We start from the raw sequence: 20,946 nt of genomic DNA, 5'->3' as shown, positions 1-20,946 counted from the left end.
CTTACCTAGCCCCAATCTGTTCCAGGAATGTGCACAGCTCCAGCCGCTGTCTCTCTACTCATTGGACAGATTGATAGCAGCAAGAGCCATTGTCAAATACAGTGACACAAGCGTGGGACCAAGTCTGTCAATGGATGCAGCAGCGGGACCTGGGAGCGAGCCTGCACAGGTGTCCCCAGGGAAAGCGGCTTTCCGTAGGGGCCTGGAGCACCGGTAGAGTACATAAGGAGAGAGAGTAGAAGTGACCAATCTTTATTACAGGAAACTTCTTCCCAGTAGCAAAGCTTCATACTAAATTAATTCAAAGACCTGGAAGAAATACATAAAAGCACACCAAGATTTAAAGCGGTGGTTCACCCTTAGAGGGCATTTTTTAGGCTTAGATTCCTGCTCGTTTTTACTAGGGGAATCGGCCATTTGTTTTAAAATATGAGCATTACTTACCTGTTTACGAGATGCATCCTCTCCGTCGCTTCCCGGTATGGGCTGCGGGAATGGGCGTTCCTTCTTGATTGACAGTCTTCCGAGAGGCTTCCGACGGTCGCATCCATCGCGTCACGATTTTCCGAAAGAAGCCGAACGTCGGTGCGCAGGCGCAGTATAGAGCCGCACCGACGTTCGGCTTCTTTCGGCTACGAGTGACGCGATGGATGCGACCGTCGGAAGCCTCTCGGAAGACTGTCACTCAAGGAGGAACGCCCGCTCCCGAAGACCCATACCCGGAAGCGACGGAAGAAGATGCAGCTCGAAAACGGGTAAGTACGGATCATATTTTAATACAAATAGCCGATTCCCCTAGACCGAACGAGCAAGAAGCTAAGGGGAAAAAAAAAGAAATGGTTGAACTCCCGCTTTAAGGTAGGAATACATATGCCTCTTGTATTTAGGCAATATTTGCTTATCCCAGAGTTCAGCGTTAAAAGATTCTCTGACATGCATAGGGGATCCTCTCCCTGAACCCTCCGCCACATTTTGAAAACAGCGTGGCTGCTTCACAGAAATGTCTGCCCATACAGATGTACAGGCAGCAAGCTCTAGGCATTGCGCGCAGGAGCCGACATTGCAGCCACTATCTACTGATCACTGGTGCAATGCTCTATATAAAGCAGGCATGTCCAAAATCCAGCCCAGACTTTATATTAAACACACACACACACACACACACACACACACACACACACACCCCTACACATACCTCTTGTGTGGCCCCCAACCAATGCTGCTCTTGGGAGGCCACAAAAGATATATACCGTATTTATCATTCTGTCAGACTTGGAGGGGACAGAGAGGGGGCGGGATGAGTGCTGTCAGATTACATACAGGAGAATCTCCTGTTTACTCGGTGGCCTCTTTAATAGGAAGTCCTGTATCCTGGGCTGGCATTGGACGACTGTTCTGTCCATCATAGGAGGCAATACTTTGTATTAAAGAGGGCGCTAAGTAAACAGGAGATTCTCCTATATAACCTGTTGGTGCTCGTCGCGCCCCCCTCCGGGGCTGCAGATGGGCGTCGATTAAGCTGCACTGATGGCAATGGCGAGGCTGCATTGATGGGCACTGATCCTTATTTGCTTCACAGTTCTTTATTTATAAAATAAGTATTTTCCAGAAACTTCCCTCTTAAAGTGAAGGTGCATGTTACACAAATACGGTATATCCAAATAACACGCCCAAGCTCATCGTTGTACTCTTCCCAACACACAGCAACAAAAAGGCAAGAGAATTCTTGTTGGGCAGTGTATTAGTTAATTTGCATTTAATTTTAATGGTTCAAAGAATTTCAGGCAAAATGGTCGACCCTTATGCATGTTCACTTCATCAAATCAGGCCTCTTTGAAAGAAGTTTGGACACTCCTGCTCTATAGCCTCCAGAAAAAAAAAAACCCATGCACTTTTTCCCCCCTGCAAAAATATGTGCATTTATTTTTTTCACAAAAGGTCCACCCACCGTTATACGTCGGCTGTTTGAAGAGGAATACCATTGTCATGGCAGCAGCTATCTACCATAACCCCGGTATCTTCTTCAGTGGGCGGTCAGCTACAAGATAAGGTGGTCTCTGCGTCACAAGATCACTTATCGGCGGTGGGAGAGGACTCCCCTCCCTCCGATGCCCTGCGCCGCTTACCGGAGCCGTCAACAGCGGCAGAGGCGATCGGATCATGTCCCTGGCTGGGTATGGAGGAGACGAGTGAGGAGAAGATGGCCCCCACTCGTCTCATCTCCATACCATTGCAGGGAAGAAGCGACGTCAAAACGTCACTTCCGCCCACTGCTCGTCACCGACAGGGGTGAACAGCCACTGGGCATGGCTGTTTACCACGTGATCAGGGATGGCAACTCCCCACTTTACACGCCGCATGCTCGCTGCGCATGTCAGTCGGTGGCAGCGTGTTCCCGGGAACACTGCTCGTCACCGACGGTAGTAAACAGCCATTGGCCTGGGCTGTGTACCACATGATCGACTGTGATCCATTCACAGCCGATCACTAGATGTAAACAGAGTTGTAACTAACTTACCAGCTCTTCTCTCCTCACACACCGTTTCCAGTGTGAGGAGAGAAGAGCCAGGAGCAGTGAGTTACAAATGTTTAGTAGTGTCTGCACCAACACCACACCTGTCCCATCACCCCCCCCTCCAATTGTCATCTGTCACCCAACATTCACCCCATAAAAGTGCACTTGTCACATAAGAGACTGCCATCAGTGACCATCAGCGGTGCAACCGTCACCCATCACTGACCGTGCCCTGTCACCCATCTGTGACCAACACCGTGCGTGGCCTGTCACCCATCAGTGACCATCGCACCATTACCACCTATCAGTGAACGTCACCTGCCACCCATTGCACAGCCCATCAGAGACCGTCACCTGCCACCCGTCGCACAGCTACAAAGCCATGTCCAAAAGAGTATACAACCGTGAGATGTTCCAGATCCTCTCCATTACTGTGTCCGAATCAAATTCCGCATTTGAACCGATCGAGAATAGCAATAAAAAAAGGGCACGGCACTCCAAGCAGCTGCCAGCAACCAGGATAATATTCCCAGGCCCAGTACCAGCGCTGCCGCCAGCAATAGGCCCCCAGGAACAAAGGCTCAGTACCAGTGCTGCCGCCAGCAATAGGCCCCGCGAACAAATGCCCAGGTCCAGTACCAGTGCTGCCACATCACGCCTGAGTACCAGCACAAGAAATTCAACTCCCCCAACTACTGGAGTGTCACGTCCCCCAAGAGCCAGGGCCACTCCATACATGCCAGATAGTCTTGACAACACAACATGGCTGCCTTCAGACTCGGGATCACCAATTATTCCCCCTTTCAAAGCACAGCCAGGTGTGCAGGCCAACAACCAAAATTTCACAGAGATCGATTGCTTTCATCTGTTTTTGCCCAACACTTTGCTGAAATTCATTGTGGACCAGACAAATTTGTATGCCCAGCAGTATATTGCCAACAACCCCCAATCATCTTATGGCCGTTCGTTTGAGTGGAGAAATCTGAATTTAGGAAGAGTTCAAAATGTTTATGGGCCTCACCATAAAAAAATAAATAAAAGATATACCTATTGGTCCACCAAACCCATCCACATCATGCTCAGGTACCGATATGAGATGATTATGAGATTCCTTCATTTTAAAAACGACAACACCCAGTGCCCTCCCCGCAATCATCCAAATTCCGATAAGCTATATAAAATTCGCCCACTGATGCATTTCTTTTCCCAACGATTTGCAGAACTCTATGTCCCTGAGAAGCATATATGTGTGGATGAGTCCCTGGTACCCTTTTCAGGCCGGCTAGGAATAAAACAATATATTCCTAGCAAAAGGGCCAAGCTATGTGATAGAGTCACGGGATATCTTGATGCGTTCCGTATATATGAAGGAAGAGAGTCCCTGCTTCCCCCTCCCGAGTGCCTGGCCTACATGGGCACAACTGGAAAAATCGTATGGGACCTGGCTTACCCACTCTTGAAAACAGGATATCATATATACCTTGACAACTTATGTACCAGCCTGCCCCTTTTTCAAACACTTTGATACATCGCAAAAACCCTGGCCTTTCGGAACCTCCAGAAAAAATAGGAAGGGCTTCCCACAATCTCTAGGGAACAAAAAGCTGCGAAGGGGGGGAAAGACCAACACTGAGATGCAACGAAGTGTTGCCCTTGAGGTGGAAGGATAACAGGAACATGCACATGATGTCCACCATCCACGATGACACTACAGTTTAAGTTCAGCAAGGACGAGGTCCCATTGAAAAGCCATGTGTCCAACATTATAATCTCTACATGGGGGGGTTGGGATTTCAATGATCAAATAATTGAGCCCCATTTGTCAATAAAGAGGTCCCGATTCTGGTACAAAAAGTCAAGTTAGACTTACCGGTAACTTGTTTTCCATGAGTCTTTCAGGACAGCACCTTGAGAGCGTGGCTCCACCCACTTGACAGGAAACACACCTCCAAACTTCTTAAAAGGGAGGCTCCTTCCACTTATTAGTAGTAGTAGTAGTAGTAGTAGTAGTAGTAGTAGTAGTAGTAGTAGTAGTAGAGAAACCTCTGGCCCAAGCTAGAACACATAATCAGAGTATGGTTAGTCACAGCATAATATTTAAAACGATAAGGGTGGGTTGCTGCTGTCCTGAAAGACTCATGGAAAACAAAACCAGCAAGTCTAACTTGACTTTTCCATTATCGTCTTTCAGGACAGCACCTTGAGAGGATAACAGACTTACCCACTTAGGGAGGGACCACAGCCTGCAAGACCTTTCTGCCAAAAGCCTGATCGCTTGCTGACAGAAGATCCAGTCTGTAATGACGGACGAAACGTAAGGTAACTTGACCACGTAGCCGCCTTGCAGATTTGATCTGGGGTGGCACCAGCTATTTCTGCCCATGTAGTGGCCTGAGCTCTAGTAGAGTGTGCTCCAATTCCCAATGGAGGGAGATAGCCCTGCTTGGGAGTAGGCTTCCAGAAAGGCAGTTTTCAGCCATCTAGCTATTGACCCCTTAGACGCTTGGTGGCCCTTCTATTTCCCTGAAAAAAGTATGAACAAGTAGTCTGAAGATCGAAAATCCTTGGTCACTTCAAGGCAATGTAGTAAGGTTCTTCTCACATCCAACATGTGAAATTGGTGTTCCTTCTCCCCTGATGGGTTAGAGCAGAAGGTTGGCATGACAATTTCCTGCGACCGATTGAGGGCCGAAGCCACTTTTGGTAGAAAGGCTGAATCAGTCTTTAGTACATCCCTGTCCGTATAGACAGATAGAAAGGGTTTCTTTATTGACAGGGCGTGCAGCTCACCGATTCTTCTGGCTGTCGTAATTGCCACTAGGAACACAGTTTTGAGAGTAAGGTACTTCAGAGAAATGCCTTGTAAGCGGTTCAAAGGATTCCTTAGATAGTGACTGAAGAACCACTGACAAATCCCAACTAGGGAATGTGAAGTGTCTTGCTTCTTGTGCCTCCTTGCCTGTTTAAGTAGGCTATGGTAGTGGCATTGTCCAAAAAGACTTGAACATGGGCACCTTGAAGGTCTGCGGAGAAGGCCACTGCCCTTCGTTATATCCAATTGGAGGACTTTTCTGCTCCTGACCCAGGTGTGCCCCCCCATAGGCTGGCGTCTGTCGTTGTCACTCTTTCTATTGGAAATGACCAGAACAGGCCTGCTGACAGGTTTTTCTGACTTCACCAAAGCGATCGTTTTACTTTGGTGGGAGTTTTTACCTTTGCCTCCAGAGATTGTCCTGTGATCCCATATTTTCAGGAGGAAACTCTGAAGCAGTCTGAAGTGAAGCCTTGCCCACTGCACCGCTGGCATAGATGAGGTAAGGGTTCCCAGAGCTGACATTACTTGTCTGACTGATAGCTCTTGATTTGTCTGCAAGGAGGCTACGACCCTTAGTATCTTTAGTTTTTTGTCTTCTGGAAGAAAAATTCTTTGCTCCACTGAGCTTATCCGATACCCCAGAAATTGTGCCTCTTGGGTTGGGTTGAAATTTGATTTTGCATCTAGATGACTGCGAGCTCTTTCGAGATCCTCCAACAATTTCTCCCTGGAGGGGGCAAAGAAGAGCAGGTCGTCCAGGTATGGAATTACTGCTACCCCCTGTAAGAGAAGAGGAGCGAGGGCCTCTGCCATGACCTTTGCAAATATTCTCGGAGTCAAGGAAAGGCCAAAGGGGAGGGCTTTAAATTGGAAGTGCACGACCTCTTTTCCCATGTTTACCGCCAATCTTTGAAATTTTTGGGATTAAGGTGCTATGGGGATATGCAGATGGGCATCTCGCAGGTCGATTGATGCCATAAAGCACTCCTTTGCAAAAAGATTTTTGACTGTGAAGATTGAGTCCATACAGAATTTTTTGTATAGGACCGATCTGTTTAGCGGCTTCAGGTTAAGAATAAGTCAAACTTCCGGACGTTTTTTTTTATCAAGAATACGTGGGAATAAAACCCCTGGTACTTGAGTTACAACCCCCTGGTTCATCAGATCCTTCAATAGGCTCTTCATTGCTAGGGACTTGACTATATCTCTTGGTAGATTTTACAACAGGTACCTCTCTGGGGGAGGGTCCGAGAACTCTATTCTGTAACCTTGGGACAGCATAGAGAGAATATACTGATTTTCTGTTATGGTTGCCCAGAAAGGGAGAAAACTTTGAAGTCTTCCCACCACCTGCAACCGGTTGCCATTGTGTTTTGCCGGTTGCCGCAGGAGGATGGAAAAGGACATTACCTTTGCCCTTTCCCTTCTGCCCTGACCAACCTTTCTTCCTCTCTTGAGGCTTGTTTTGTTCTTGAGCCCTTTGAGGACGAAAAAAAAAAAACTTTTGCCTGTCTGCTTTTTCTTGACAGGAAAAGATTTCTTCTTGTCTGCAGTTCTGTCGAGCACTGCATCTAAATCGGGGCCAAACAATTAATCCCCTTGGAAGGGTACTCCACACAGCTTGTTTTTAGATGCTGTGTCCCCCGGCCAGGTTTTTAACCACAGCGCCCTCCTAACTGAATTAGTAAGGGCCACGGATCTTGCCATCATTGCCGGCTACAGCTGCTGACAGGGTTGAAAAGGAGTCTAGGATTTTTTGCTTGGAGAATCAGCTATTATATGATCCTTAAGCTGGTTCAACCAATACTCTATATTTCTGGAGATGCAAGTAGTTGCCATTGCTAGCTTAAGGTTGCCTATGATGGATTGCCAAGCCCTCTTTAATTGCTGATCCATCCTCTTATCCATGGGGTCTTTCAGAATCCCCATGTCCTCAAATGCTAGATCTGAAGATCTTGAGACTTGAGAAAAGGCTGCATCGAGTTTTGGAACTTAATTCCAGGGAGCTGCTGGGTCTTCGTCAAAAGGAAACCTTTTCTTTTGTGCCTTAGCAAAGAAAGGTTTCTTTTCAGGATCAGTCCATTCTTTCTTGATCGCTTCAGAAATTACTGTATGGACTGGGAAGGTACATATCTTGGGATCACCGAGTCCTGCATCCTGTCGTGTAAAGATAATTCATTATGTTCCTCCTCTAATCCCAAAGTTGCATGAATAGCTTTTAGGAGGCCATCAACTTTTTTCAAATATAATTTATATTTTGAAGACATTCTCCAGCTCATTCATCCTCACATTCTCAAGAATCAGATGAGAAGGACCTTCCTGGTTCAGAGGACTCTCTTCTGCCTCCACTACAGGGACTTGCAGTGAGTCTTGTGAGGTAGAGGTCTGTCTCACGGATGTTTCGTGAGTGAGGACCTAAAGGACTGAATAGTAGCATCCAATTCTTTAACAGATGCGATTATGTCGCGCTGCAAGCGGCAGACGCTTCCTCCTTCACTAATGAGTCAATACGTGTCTGACATAAAGCTTTTTTCCAGCCTTTAGATAGTTTAGACTTGCATGAAGGACATTTCTTTTTATTCCCAGCATTAGAGCTCTTGGCCTGCCATAAGGGAAAAGAAAAAAAAAAAAAAAAAGGAAAAAAAAACATCCATTTGAGTCAGCCTGAAAACCAATCAAGATGCTCACCACAGGTGCACAGTGAGAGATCCACTACACTCATGTGCCCAAACAGGCCCCTGCCACCAGGGGGGAAAAAACACACACCCCCCTAAGGGAGAAGGGAGCTAGAGAGAGACCCCATAGTAAATGAGGGTAGAACCTCAGTCTACCCCTTACCTGGGCCTTGCTGGTGCCAGTGCCTGTTCCACTCGCTGCGGATCCTGCATCCATGTTGAGGCAGCAGCGTGATGCTGGTGGCCAAACTGCTGGTTCCGGACTCCACTGCACCGGACCAGAACCAGCTAATAAGGAACCAGACCTGTTCCTCCCTCAGCGCTTCCTGGCAGAAATGACGTCCATGCCCTGTGCCCGCTCGTAGGATGCCGCCCCTTCCGGTTACCTCACTTCCGGGGGAAGCAGCCTGACTGACCTTTCCAAGATGGCGGCGGCGTTTGGATGCCCGGACAGGAAAAAAGATGTCCGCGCCATCTACCTTGCCAAGGAGCAGTCCCTGGTTTACTGAGCACCAATGAGGGAGAAGGAGCCCATGCACAAGGCACTCTCTATCCAGTGAATGGGAGGAACAGACTCTGAGGTAAGAAAAAAACAGGTGGGAGTAGGAAGATAAGACCTCTCAGGTAGTACCTAGAGAGCTCCTAACCCCCCACATGTGTTCCGGCCGGAGGAAACACAAAGACTGATAAGTGGAAGGAGCCTCCCTTTTAAGAAGTTTGGTGAAGGTGTGTTTCCCGTCAATTAAGTGGAGCCACGCTCTCAAGGTGCTGTCCTGAAAGACGATAAGAAAAAAAAAAAAATTGCTACCTTTTTTTTTTATCACATCCATTTGGCCATTTATAATTTCGACAAAGTCTACACCAAATCTGCAGAAAGCCCCGCCCCCTTCCTAAAATTCATAGAATAGGTCGTCACACCCCTCATCTATCAACAAAGACCCCCCCCCCAGAAGACCTTCGCTTTGATGCCGTTAGCCAACTTCATGAACACCACTTCCCGTACAACATTCCACCATATGAAGCAGGCCGAAGATGGCAAAAAATTAATAAATGGTGCGTGTCCAGCAGAAGAGGATTTGGAAAAAAAGGGATTTTTAATACAGCTTACCTGTAAAATCCTTTTCTTGGAGTACATCACGGGACACAGAGCGGCATATTCATTACTATGTGGGTTATATGGAGTACCTTCAGGTGATGGACACTGGCAATCTCAAACAGGAAGTGCCCCTCCCTATATAACCCCCTCCCATAGGAGGAGTACCTCAGTTTTGTAGCAAGCAGTATGCCTCCCAAAATGGTCCCCATAAGAGGGGTGGGAGCTCTGTGTCCCGTGATGTACTCCAAGAAAAGGATTTTACAGGTAAGCTGTATTAAAAATCCCTTTTTCTTTCTCGTACATCACGGGACACAGAGCGGCATATTCATTACTATGTGGGATGTCCCAAAGCAATGCTTACAATGAGGGGAGGGAGAACATCTTCCCAAGACAAAAGGATTTAATTTAGAGATATACTCAAATCATAATAAATCCAACTTAGTTGAGAAAAATAATTTTTAAATTTAACTCAAAAGGGAGCCCCCGGAATCCGAGGGTCTCAAACTGCAGCCTGCAGCACTGCCTGCCCAAAGGCTGTATCAGTATTCCTTCTTACGTCCAACTGGTAGAATTTTGTAAACGTGTGGACAGAAGACCAGGTTGCCGCCTTGCAAACTTGAGCCATAGAGATCTGGTGGTGTGCTGCCCAGGAGGCGCCCATGGCCCTAGTAGAATGAGCCTTTAATGATAACGGAGGAGGCAACCCTTTCAAGCCGTAGGCCTGAGTGATTAACTGTTTAATCCATCTCGAGATGGTGGATTTTGCAGCTGCCTGGCCCTTCTTGGGCCCATCCGGTAAAATGAACAACACATCTGTTTTCCGGATCTTCTCTGTAGCTTTAAGATAGGCCTTCATGGCCCTGACAATATCCAAGGTATGCAGCAACCCTTCCTTTCTGGAAGTAGGTTTAGGGAAGAAGGATGGTAATACCAAATCCTGGTTTAGATGAAAACTGGATATAACCTTCGGTAGGAAGGAAGGATGAGGGCGGAGAACGACCTTGTCCTTATGTAAAATAAGATATGGTTCCTTACAGGATAAGGCTGCCAGTTCCGAGACTCTTCTGGCGGAAACTATGGCGACCAAAAATACCAACTTCCTTGTTAGTAAAACCAAAGGAATTTCAGCCAACGGCTCAAAAGGTTGTTTCTGTAAACTTGACAGAACAAGATTTAAATCCCACGGACAAAGCGGGGATTTAACTGGAGGATTAATACGTAAGACCCCTTGAAGGAAGGTCTTAACTAGCGAGTGGGTGGCCAGCGGCCGCTGAAACCACACTGACAAAGCTGAAATCTGTCCTTTGATTGTGCTTAATGCCAGTCCCTTATCCACTCCTAGCTGGAGAAAACTTAATACTCTATCGATGGTAAACTTGCGAGAAAGCCATCGCTTGGACTCACACCAGCCTACATAGGCCTTCCAGACCCTGTAATAAATCACCCTAGAGACCGGTTTCCTGGCTCTGATTAGGGTAGAGATTACTTTCTGAGACAGACCTCTACCCCTGAGAATCAGGGATTCAGCTTCCAGGCCGTCAAATTTAGATGCCGTAAGGCAGGGTGGAGGATCGGACCTTGCGATAGCAGGTCTGGCCATAGAGGAAGAGTCCAAGGGTCTCCCACTACCATCTTCAGGATTAGTGAATACCATGCCCTTCTGGGCCATGCTGGAGCTACCAGGATGACTGGTATGTGCTCCACCCTGATCCTGCGCAGCAGGCGGGGTAGTAACTGGAGCGGGAGAAATGCATAAAGAAGTTTGAACTGATGCCAAGGGCAAACTAACGCATCGGTTCCGCAGGCTCTGGGATCCCTTGTGCGGGACATGAACCTGTCAAGCTTCTTGTTTAGTCTCGATGCCATGATATCCACGTCCGGCACTCCCCACTTCTGGCAGAGTGTCTGAAAGACCTGTGGATGCAGAGACCACTCCCCCGGCAATAGAGTCTGGCGACTTAAGAAGTCCGCCTGTAGGTTGTCCACTCCGGGAATGAATATAGCCGATATGCAGGGCACATGGGCTTCTGCCCACAAGAAAATCAAGCTCACTTCTTTCTGAGCGGCTTGACTCTTGGTTCCCCCTTGGTGATTTATGTATGCCACCGCCGTGGCATTGTCCGATTGTATTCTCACCGGGAACCCCTGCAGTTTGGACGTCCAAGCCCTGAGGGCTAGTCGGGCAGCTCTGAGCTCCAAGATATTGATGGGCAACTGCTTCTCTGCCGCTGCCCAAGTGCCCTGGCGAGTGCAACCATCCAAAATTGCTCCCCAGCCGATCAGGCTGGCGTCTGTGGTTACTAACTTCCAGGTCACAGGACTGAACGTTTTTCCCTTCAGGAGATTCTGAGGGTTTAACCACCAAGATAGACTTTGCCGGACTCTTGGTGAGAGTGGCAAAGGAATTTCCAAGGCCTGAGGCCTCTTGCTCCATGCTGACAGGATGGCTGCCTGCAAGATGCGAGTGTGGCTCTGAGCATACGGTACCGCCTCGAAGGTGACCACCATCTTGCCTAGTAGCCGCATACATAGGCGAACAGTTGGCTTTCTCTTGCTCAGAACTATTTGTATTAGCTCTTTGATGGCCTTGACCTTTAATAGAGGTAGGAACACCTTCTGTTGTTCTGTATCCAATCTCATGCCGAGATATTCCAGCTGCCTTGTGGGCCGAAATGCTGATTTGTCTCGATTTAGGACCCAGCCGAACCTCTCGAGGTACTGAACCGTGAGGGCGACTGCTCGTTCCAGGCCAGGAAACGAGTGGTCTACGACCAAGAGGTCGTCCAGGTAAGCTAGGACAGTGACCCCTTGGGTCCTTAGATTGGCTAGGATTGGGGCTAGGACCTTTGTGAATACCCGGGGGGGCCGTAGCCAACCCGAAGGGGAGCGCCACAAATTGGAAATGACGCTGAGCCACCGAGAAGCGTAGAAATACCTGATGTGGCTGAAAAATTGGCACATGAAGGTAAGCATCCTTTATGTCTATGGACGCCATGAAGTCGTCCTTCTGGAGCACGGCGACAGCTGACCGAATAGTTTCCATCCGGAATGAGCGGACCTTTAGGTACGCATTTACTCCCTTTAAGTCCAAAATTGGCCTGATATCGCCGTTGGGCTTTGGGATGATAAACAGGTTGGAGTAGAACCCCAAGCCCTGTTCCTGGACTGGTACTTCTACTTTCACCTTCTGGCACAGCAGATGATTCAATGCCGCCATCAACGCGGCTCCCTTCACCGGGTCGCCTGGTACTCTTGACTCCTGGTAATGAGGAGGAGGGAATTCTGAAAATTCTAGTTGGTAGCCCGTGGCCACGGAAGACCGTACCCAGCAGTCGGGAATGCTGGCCTCCTAAACTTCTGCAAAGAGACGTAGCCTTCCCCCCACCATCGTGGGTGGGGGCGCCCCTTCATAAGGCCGACTTGGGGGCTGGCTTCGCAGGCTTGCGGTACCACTGCTTCTTGCCCCCAGTGGCTTGGCCTTGTGGCTTATTGTTAAAGCCTGATCTTGCAGGAGGCCGTCGATACTGTCTGGTATTAGAGGGCCCCTGTCCCGGGGAGGGCTGGCGCTTAAACGCGGGCCCTCGGGCTTTCTTCTTGACTGGCAAGAGAGTGCTTTTGCCGCTTGATATAGTCTGAATATATCTATGCAGATCTTCTCCGAAGAGTCGTCCTCCATGGAAGGGAAACCCTACCAGGAGCTTTTTGCATGGGGCTCAGCCTCCCAACTCTTCAACCATAAGAGCCTTCTCATATGGATTAGAAATAAAGGATAAACGTGATGCCTGCTGGATGGAGTCCTTGATAGCATCCACCGTAAAGCGTATAGCCCTCGGTATATCCGAAAATTCCTCTGCCTGCTGGGCAGGGATAAGTTTAAGCATTTGCTTAGTCTTATCTGATAATGCTTGGGTAATTCCAATAGCAGCCACAGCGGGCTGAACTATCGCCCCTGCTGAAGTAAAGGAGGCTTTCAGTAATGTTTCCAAGCGTTTATCAACCGGATCCTTAAACACCTGTACGTTTTCCACCGGACAAGTTAAAGATTTGTTCACATAGGAGATGGCTGCGTCCACCGCCGGGGGCGCCCATCTTTTGGAGAATTTCTCCTCCATAGGATATAAAACAGAGAATTTTTTAGGTGGTAAAAAGACTCTATCTGGCTTAATCCAATCCTGAAACATGACCTCCTCGAGTAGAGGATGTATCGGGAAAACTGCGTTGCTTTGAGGCGTTCTTAAAGAGCCTAAAGCTGAAACCGCCGATACTTGAGGTTCTGGTATGGGTAACTTAAATGCCTCATGGACCATGTCCGTTAAGGCCTGAACCCACAAACTTTCCCCTTGGGAGGCTGAACCAGACCCCTCAGTATCCAGATCCTCGATCTCTGAACCACCCTGGTCCAAAGCGTCAAGTCTATCCAATTCCCCTAGGGAAAGGATTTCTGTGTCTGAGGGTTCTTGCTCGGGTGACGGAGACCTAGTCCGCTTTCTACCCGATATAGCTTTAGCTATCCTTTTTGCCATTCTTTTCTCTAGTTCACCTAAAGAAACAGCAAGAACTCTCTCAGTGACAAAGCCGGGGTTGGACTGACCTGGATCAGCCCCAGCACCAGATCCCCCAGGTCCCATCAAGGCGTGCCCTGATATGTCCTGTGGGGAGAGCAGCGGCATAGCCGTGTCTGAGCCCTCGGATTTTGCGGGGGAATCCCCACCCTTTGTACCCTCTGACCCAGAAGGCATGGTACAATACCGAGGTACACCTGCTATCACCCAGCCACAGACGTAGCTAAGGGGATCTGTCGGTTTGGGAGCGATAGAGACTAACGCCCAAACTGAGAAGGGAGATCAGCAGTTCTTTCCCTTCTTCTCTTTTCTTTTTTTTTTTTTTTTTTTTTTTGAAGAGGAAAAGAAACCACTCTGTCTCCCACTAAGTATTGCCAATAGCCATCTGCTGAAAAAAGGAAAAGAAAACCTATCTGTAGGTTTGACAGTCCTTAGAAAAACTGCAATTCTTCTTTCGCCACCGGGTGTCCTCGGCGTGCTCCGCTCTGTGTCCTCTCCTCTAGCTCAGGATGACACTGAGCTCTTGGCAGCTAATGGAAGGACCTCCCCTTCCTTTATTTGTGATTCGCCGCCCACAGGGACGCGCCCCCACCACGGAAACGGCGCGAAAATCGTTTATATTTCGGGCACGCGCGCGCGCCCGTCGGCGGGGGCCATCACACATGGAGGAGGATGGAGCAGCGCAGGCACCCAGGCAGGTAAGCCCTTTAGGTAGGTCACAGACCTCCTTTTAGCATGGGAAAAAGACTCCCCTCTTACAGAGATCCCACACCTAGCGCCAGCAGCCCAGCTAAGCAACACTTACCAGGGAGGTCACATATTACTGGGGAAAAAAGATTGAATCATCCTGTCTCTGTCAGACATAGTGATTCCTTGCCAATGCAGAGCATACCCAGGCCTGTCCCCCTGTGCACCCCCTGTAGGGAACCTGCTAAGAACCAAGTTCCGCAAGCTCCCCCAATACTTACCTGCTCCATGCCGCAGGACTTTTGCACAGCAAGAGGTCCAATCTTCCCCCATCTCCGTGGGTGGCGTCTAGACCTTCAGGCCCTGGGTTCCTATGAAGGAGCCACTGTCCTGGGCCCATATAGCACCCTGGCAACAGAAACATTAGGCCCCCAAAGGTTTCTAAGTTCTGGGCCCAGGGTCCAGCTCTCTGAACAGAAAGCATTATGGGCTACACCCCAATGGTTTGGGGTCCGGTTGCTGACCACTTTAGCACTGAGGCCTTTGGACAGAACCGGTTAGCCCACCTTAATCCCAAGGATGTGGAGGTAAGCTAAACCATGACCAACACCTAAGACACTGGCGAAAAAACTGAGGTACTCCTCCTATGGGAGGGGGTTATATAGGGAGGGGCACTTCCTGTTTGAGATTGCCAGTGTCCATCACCTGAAGGTACTCCATATAACCCACATAGTAATGAATATGCCGCTCTGTGTCCCGTGATGTACGAGAAAGAAAATACCATTGTCCCCAGTGTCCCTCCCAACCTGGCCTTTGCATTGGTAAATGCTTTGAACTTTATCATACATCCCTAAAATATTAGCCCGTATTTTTAATCATTTCCCTATTTTTATCATCTGTGCTGGCCATTTTCCATGCTTCTCCAAATAACCATGCCACTGCCTTCCACGTGAACTGACCCTGGCCTGCTTTTTGACTATGCCTACGACTACCGTTTGGACTGCTTGCACGTGAACTGACCCAGGCCTGTTTTATGGACTATGCTTTTGCCCTGCTACTGTAGTACACAAGGGACTCACATATGTGAGTGGTTCCGGAATAGTTTTTCCAAATGGAGAAAACGTTTTTTTTTTGTTTTCTCCGGGTTTCGTAATTTCCGGATTAGGATCTGAGTCCGGAGTAGGGTGACCACATTTCCAAACTACCATTCAGGGACACCCTCCCTTCCCAAAAATCAGCTTGTGCTGTAACGGATCACAGCACAGTGATTGGATACAAGAGGCAGAATTTATGATTTCTCCAATCACAAGCAGGGGACGGGATTGTGCTCCTCCAGGCATTCCCGGCCAGGACAAGTACGGTCAGTGAGTAAAGCGGTGATGTGGTGGCCTTTTTTGGGGGCATCAGATTTGCCCGGGGGGGGGGGTGGCTGTGTCAGTTTTATTTCGGGGACACTGTATTGTCCTGGAATTAATGTGCCTGGCACAGTCCTGCAAAATGCGGGACTGCCCCGGGCAATCTGGGACACGTGGTCACCCTAGTCCGGAGGCTTCATAGAGATTTGGGTGGGTCGAAGCCTCTACCCCTGTGCACAGGTCTTACCCGATTGCAGCCCTCAGCCTGCTGCTGACTTGCTGCCATCATGCCTTTGCCTGCCGCATGAACGGACCACACCTCTGCCTGCTACCTGGACTACGCACATAATTAGCTGTAGCAAGAGGCAGTATGTTTATGAAGGGCTGGAGAGCAGTACAATAATGAGTGTCTGCAGTGTACCAGGACCAATATTATGGCTGTGCTGGCTGTTTCTGCCTGGACAATTTCTATGGACAAATGCTTTGGCTGTGCCGACAATAGCCCTTCCTGCTTTCTGGATAATTACTATTGCCGCCGCTAAGCATATCCCTGACTGCTGCCTGGACCAGTGCTCTCCTCTGTGGACACTACTAAAAGCACCAGGTAATAATAATTATTTTTTGTACCCTTTCCGCAATAGAATTTGTTTTGGATTGCAATTCTTGGTATGTACATGCTAGGTGTTAGAAATATGAAGGGCCTTCAAAAATGATAGGTTGCCAGGAAATTATGTAATGTATGCTCCTAGAACGCCTGATGGTGCCACTTGGATGTTGGGCCTCTGTATGTGGCCAGGCTGTGTAAAAGTCTCACATGTGGTATCCCCATACTGAGGAAGAGCAGCAGAATGTATTTTGGGGTGTAATTTGTTTTATGCATATGCTCCGTGAGAGAAATAACCAGTTAATATGACAGTTTTGAAATAAAAAAAACTCATCTTCATTTTGCAAAGAATTGTGGGGAAAAATTACTACTGAAAAAAAAGTCACAATGCTACTCAATACCTTGGAATGTCTACTTTCTAAAAAGGGGTCATTTGGGGGGTATTTGTACTTTCCTGACCTGTTAGTATCTCAAGAAATTAGGCCGTTAGTACTTCAGGTGTGATCAGATTGATCAATTTTCAGGGATTGGCACCATAGTTTGTAGACTCTATAACTTTCACAAAGACCAAATAATATACACAGTAGCAGTATATATTTTGGCCAAAATTTATGAAGAAAAATTACTAATTTGCTAAATTTTATGACAGAAATAGGCAATTTTTCACAAAATTTATGTTTTTTATATTTATAGCACAAAAAAACAAAAAAAAACAAACACACACACACGTAAATAAAAATCACCAAAATAAAGCACTATTTGGGTGAATAAAATTACGCAAATTTCATTTGGGTACAGTGTTGCATGACTGAGTAATTGTCATTCAAAGTGGGAGAGCACCGAAAGCTGAAAATTGGTCTGGGCAGGAAGGGGGTTTAAGTTCCCTGTATTGAGGTGGTTATTGTTAAAAAGTTTGTCGACATTCCACGAGCGGGCGCAACTTTGAAGCGTTACAATTTGCTTGGCGTAACATTATCTTTTACAATATGAGAAAAATTGGGCCAACTTTACTATAGTCTTATTTTTTCTCTCATTACGTCTCTGGAGATTAAGTACCACAGTTTGGCGCCATTCCACGAGTGTACGCAATTTTAAAGCTTATCACGTCAGGTGTCTATTTGGCGTAACATCAGCTTTCACATTATACAAAAAAAAAAAATTGGGCTAACTTTACTGTTTTGTTTTTTTGTAATTCATGAAAATATGTTTTATTTTTTATACGCGTTTGAAAAACATTGCTGCGCAAATACGGTGTGACATAAAAAGTTGCGACGACTGCCATTTTATTCCCTAGGGTAAAAAAATTAAAATAAAATACCCCATATACGTTTGGGGGTTCTAAATAGTTTGTGAAAAAAAAAAAAATGTAGGAGTGAAGTGTCAGAATTGGCCCGGATGAGAAGTGGTTAATATGTAAAAGATACATGCAGAGTGTTAAACTATTGTTAGCAACTCATGCTTCACAAATCTACAATATTTTAATTATTATACCCCATTTGCTTACTAAACTTACCAACTGGATTATATTGGATACACTTAGCCAGTTTGCTTGCTTGATACAATCGCCTCCTTCAACCAATCCTTCATAGCCCTGCAAAAAATAGTCAAAAAAAAAAAAATGTATAAATATTTAAAAAAAAAAAATTGAAACAGCATGGTAACACAGGCTTTTGGATTTGAGCCCTTTGCACAGTACATGCATTTCTAAAGCATACTTTTTCTTTATGCATTACAGAAATTGAAGGGGGGGACATTCACAAAGATTTTCCATGGTGCAGATAAACCAAAATGCATTTTGGTCATTTAACGTTAATTTCAATGTGACTGTTCTACAACACTTGCTAGGTTGTATTATACAAAGATGAACTAGGTATACATGAATTAATGGGGTTTAATAATATGCTTTAAAGCAGTAAAACAGACAAAAATACAAATCATCAACAGACAAACTGATTCAGCTTAAAGTGGAGTTCCACCCATAAATATAACATTACATCAGTAGTTTTAAAAAAATGTCATTAGTCCTTTACGAAATATATATTTTTTTTTTAGATGCCTTCAAAGTGTTGTTGCTAGGCAGAATAGTTAATCTTCCCACTTCCTGCACCTAGGTGCTTAATGCACCGCACAGACTCCTGGGAATGTAGTGGGTGTAACTTTCCAGGAGTCTGTGCACTCCCCAGTCTCAAAGAATCATGTGACTTGGACAGCACAGGTGCTGAAACCTGATCTGACACTGCTTGTGAGCACTGAGCATGTGCGAGGTCTGCAAGGCTGAAATCCAGGAAGTCATACAGTCTGGCTTCATGATGCCCACACTTAAGATGGCCCCAGTCAATTTCTATTTTATAAAGTGTCTAAATGCTGTAGCAACCTAACAAAACGGACCTTAGTTTACAGACTAACTTTACTAGAATACATTAAGCTTGTGTATTACAGGGTTATTTATATTTAAAAAGTGAAATTGTGGCCGGAACTCCGCTTTAATATACTTTTTCCTACTTGCTCTTAAACGCAAACTGCCCTAGAGCGAGACCCTTTTGATCTGAAGTCACCAATTTATTGACCACCTTTAATAAATATTTGTAACCCAGTCTGGTATTTTTTGGAATATTTTGAAGGCTTTGCAAAGCATAAATTGTACAACGTCAAACGTTTGCCTCCTTTTCTTCTATGAAAATCAAGACAGTCCTAATCTGGAAAAAAAAAATACAAACCCCCAACTCTAAGAAAATGTAATTATTAATCAAATGCTTCCTCTTCAAAAAATAAAACTTGTGCAGCTCAATGGTGCCAACAAAATGTGATCCAAATCTTTGGTCTCCTTGGCTAGATACACCAAATCCCTAGACTCATTTATAGTCAGTTTCAGTTAGGATCAGAGATACTTATGTAAGATGATGTATGTTTAAAGAGTTGGAAAAAAAAAAAAAAAATTGATTGGATTTGTTTATTCTCCCAATATATTACATGGTAATGAGGATGACAAAAAAAAGTCATGTGTGGAACATCCAAGTATTTGCTGTGTACCCGTTTGCTTATTTTTCCTGGATTGTAAAATATGCTGTATTTTCTATATTTGTGTAATCTATGGGTCACTTTATAAAATAATTGCATAGTCAAATGTCTGGTGAATTGAGCAAAAACATGTTCCATTTCTCTCCTGAAAAACTGGATTTTTGTTCTCACCGTAAAATCCTTTTCTCTGAGTTCATGGACGGACACAGCATCTTATTCTTGACATTGGGGGTATTAGCCTTCTATCAGGAGAGGACTAGGCAGAAAAGCATGTTAAGTGTTAAATATACATCAAAACTGTACAGTACCGCCTTGGAGGGCGGTGCCACTAGGTACAACCCCTCTCCCTGCATCATGCAGCTCAGTTCGTCAAAAAGCAGTACAAACATATAAAAGGAGGGGTGGGTGCTGTGTCCGTCCATGAACTCAGAGAAAAGGATTTTATGGTACAAAAATCGAATTTTCTCTTTCGTTCATTGACGGACACAGCATCTTATTCTTGACATTAGGGATGTCCCCAAGCAGTGTAAAAAACAAGGGGTGGGAAGAGCAATTAAACCATCACCCCAAACAAACAGAGCTCAACTGAGGAGTTGCAACCTTAAACAGCCGCCTGCAAACCCTTGTGGCTGAAGCAGGCATCCGCATGCTGGTCAACCTAGTTAAACTAAGTGAAAGTGTAAACGGATGACCAGGACGCCGCCTTAAACACCTGGGAGACCGACGCTTGATGTCGGAAAACCCAGGGAGGCACCTATTGCCCTGGTCGAATGCCAGGAAAGGGAGGCGCCCGCCCTTTAACCGTTTGCCGAACAGCCGCCGCAGTTTTACGGCGGAAGGTCGGCTCTGCTGGGCGAGAACACGTATATCTACATCATCTCGCAGAGCAGCCAATAGGGGCGCGCACGCACGCCCCCCGCTCGCCCCTGACGGGCGCAATTACCGCCAGGCACCCGCGATCACTCGTTACAGAGCGAGAACCGGGAGCTATGTGTGTAACCACACAGCTCCCGTTCGTGTCGGGGGGAGAAATGCCCGATTGCTGTTCATACATTGTATGAACAATCAGTCATTTCCCCAAGTCAGTCCCCCCCCCTTCAGTTAGAACACACCCAGGGAACATACTTAACCACCTTTTCCCTGCCAGTGGCATTTTTATAGTAATCAATGCATTTTTATAGCACTGATCGCTATAAAAATGCCAATGGTCCCAGAAATGTGTCAAAAGTGTCCGCCATAAAGGTCGCAGTACTGATCGCCACCATTACTAGTAAAAAAAAAAATAATAAAAATGCCATAAAACTATCCCCTATTTTGTAAACGCTATAACTTTTGCGCAAACCAATAAACGCTTATTGCGATTTTTTTACGAAAAATATGTAGAAGAATACGTATCGGCCTAAACTGAGGGAAAAAATAATGTTTTTTTATATATTTTTGGGGGATATTTATTACAGCAAAAAGTAAAAAATATAACTTTTTTCAAAATTGTCGCTCTATTTTTGTTTATAGCGCAAAAACTAAAAAAAAACGCAGGTGATCAAATACCACCAAAAGAAAGCTCTATTTGTGAGAAAAAAAAGGACGCCAATTTTGTTTGGGAGCCACGTCGCATGACC

At 46.4% G+C, this 20,946-nt stretch overlaps 1 protein-coding gene across 1 annotated transcript in view; it reads right to left on the bottom strand.

Moving 5' to 3' along the window:
- Nucleotides 1-20,946, bottom strand: part of PFKL (phosphofructokinase, liver type) — a 158,808-nt gene that overhangs the window by 114,949 nt on the left and 22,913 nt on the right. Inside the window, exon 3 of the mRNA XM_040357096.1 lies at nt 17,823-17,900. Coding sequence (XP_040213030.1) covers nt 17,823-17,900 — 78 coding nt within the window. The remainder of the gene's footprint in view (nt 1-17,822; nt 17,901-20,946) is intronic.

The sequence above is a fragment of the Rana temporaria genome, chromosome 6, assembly GCF_905171775.1.
Source record: "Rana temporaria chromosome 6, aRanTem1.1, whole genome shotgun sequence".
Classification (NCBI taxonomy): Eukaryota; Metazoa; Chordata; class Amphibia; order Anura; family Ranidae; genus Rana; species Rana temporaria.
This window is presented reverse-complemented; position numbering and strand designations above follow the sequence as displayed.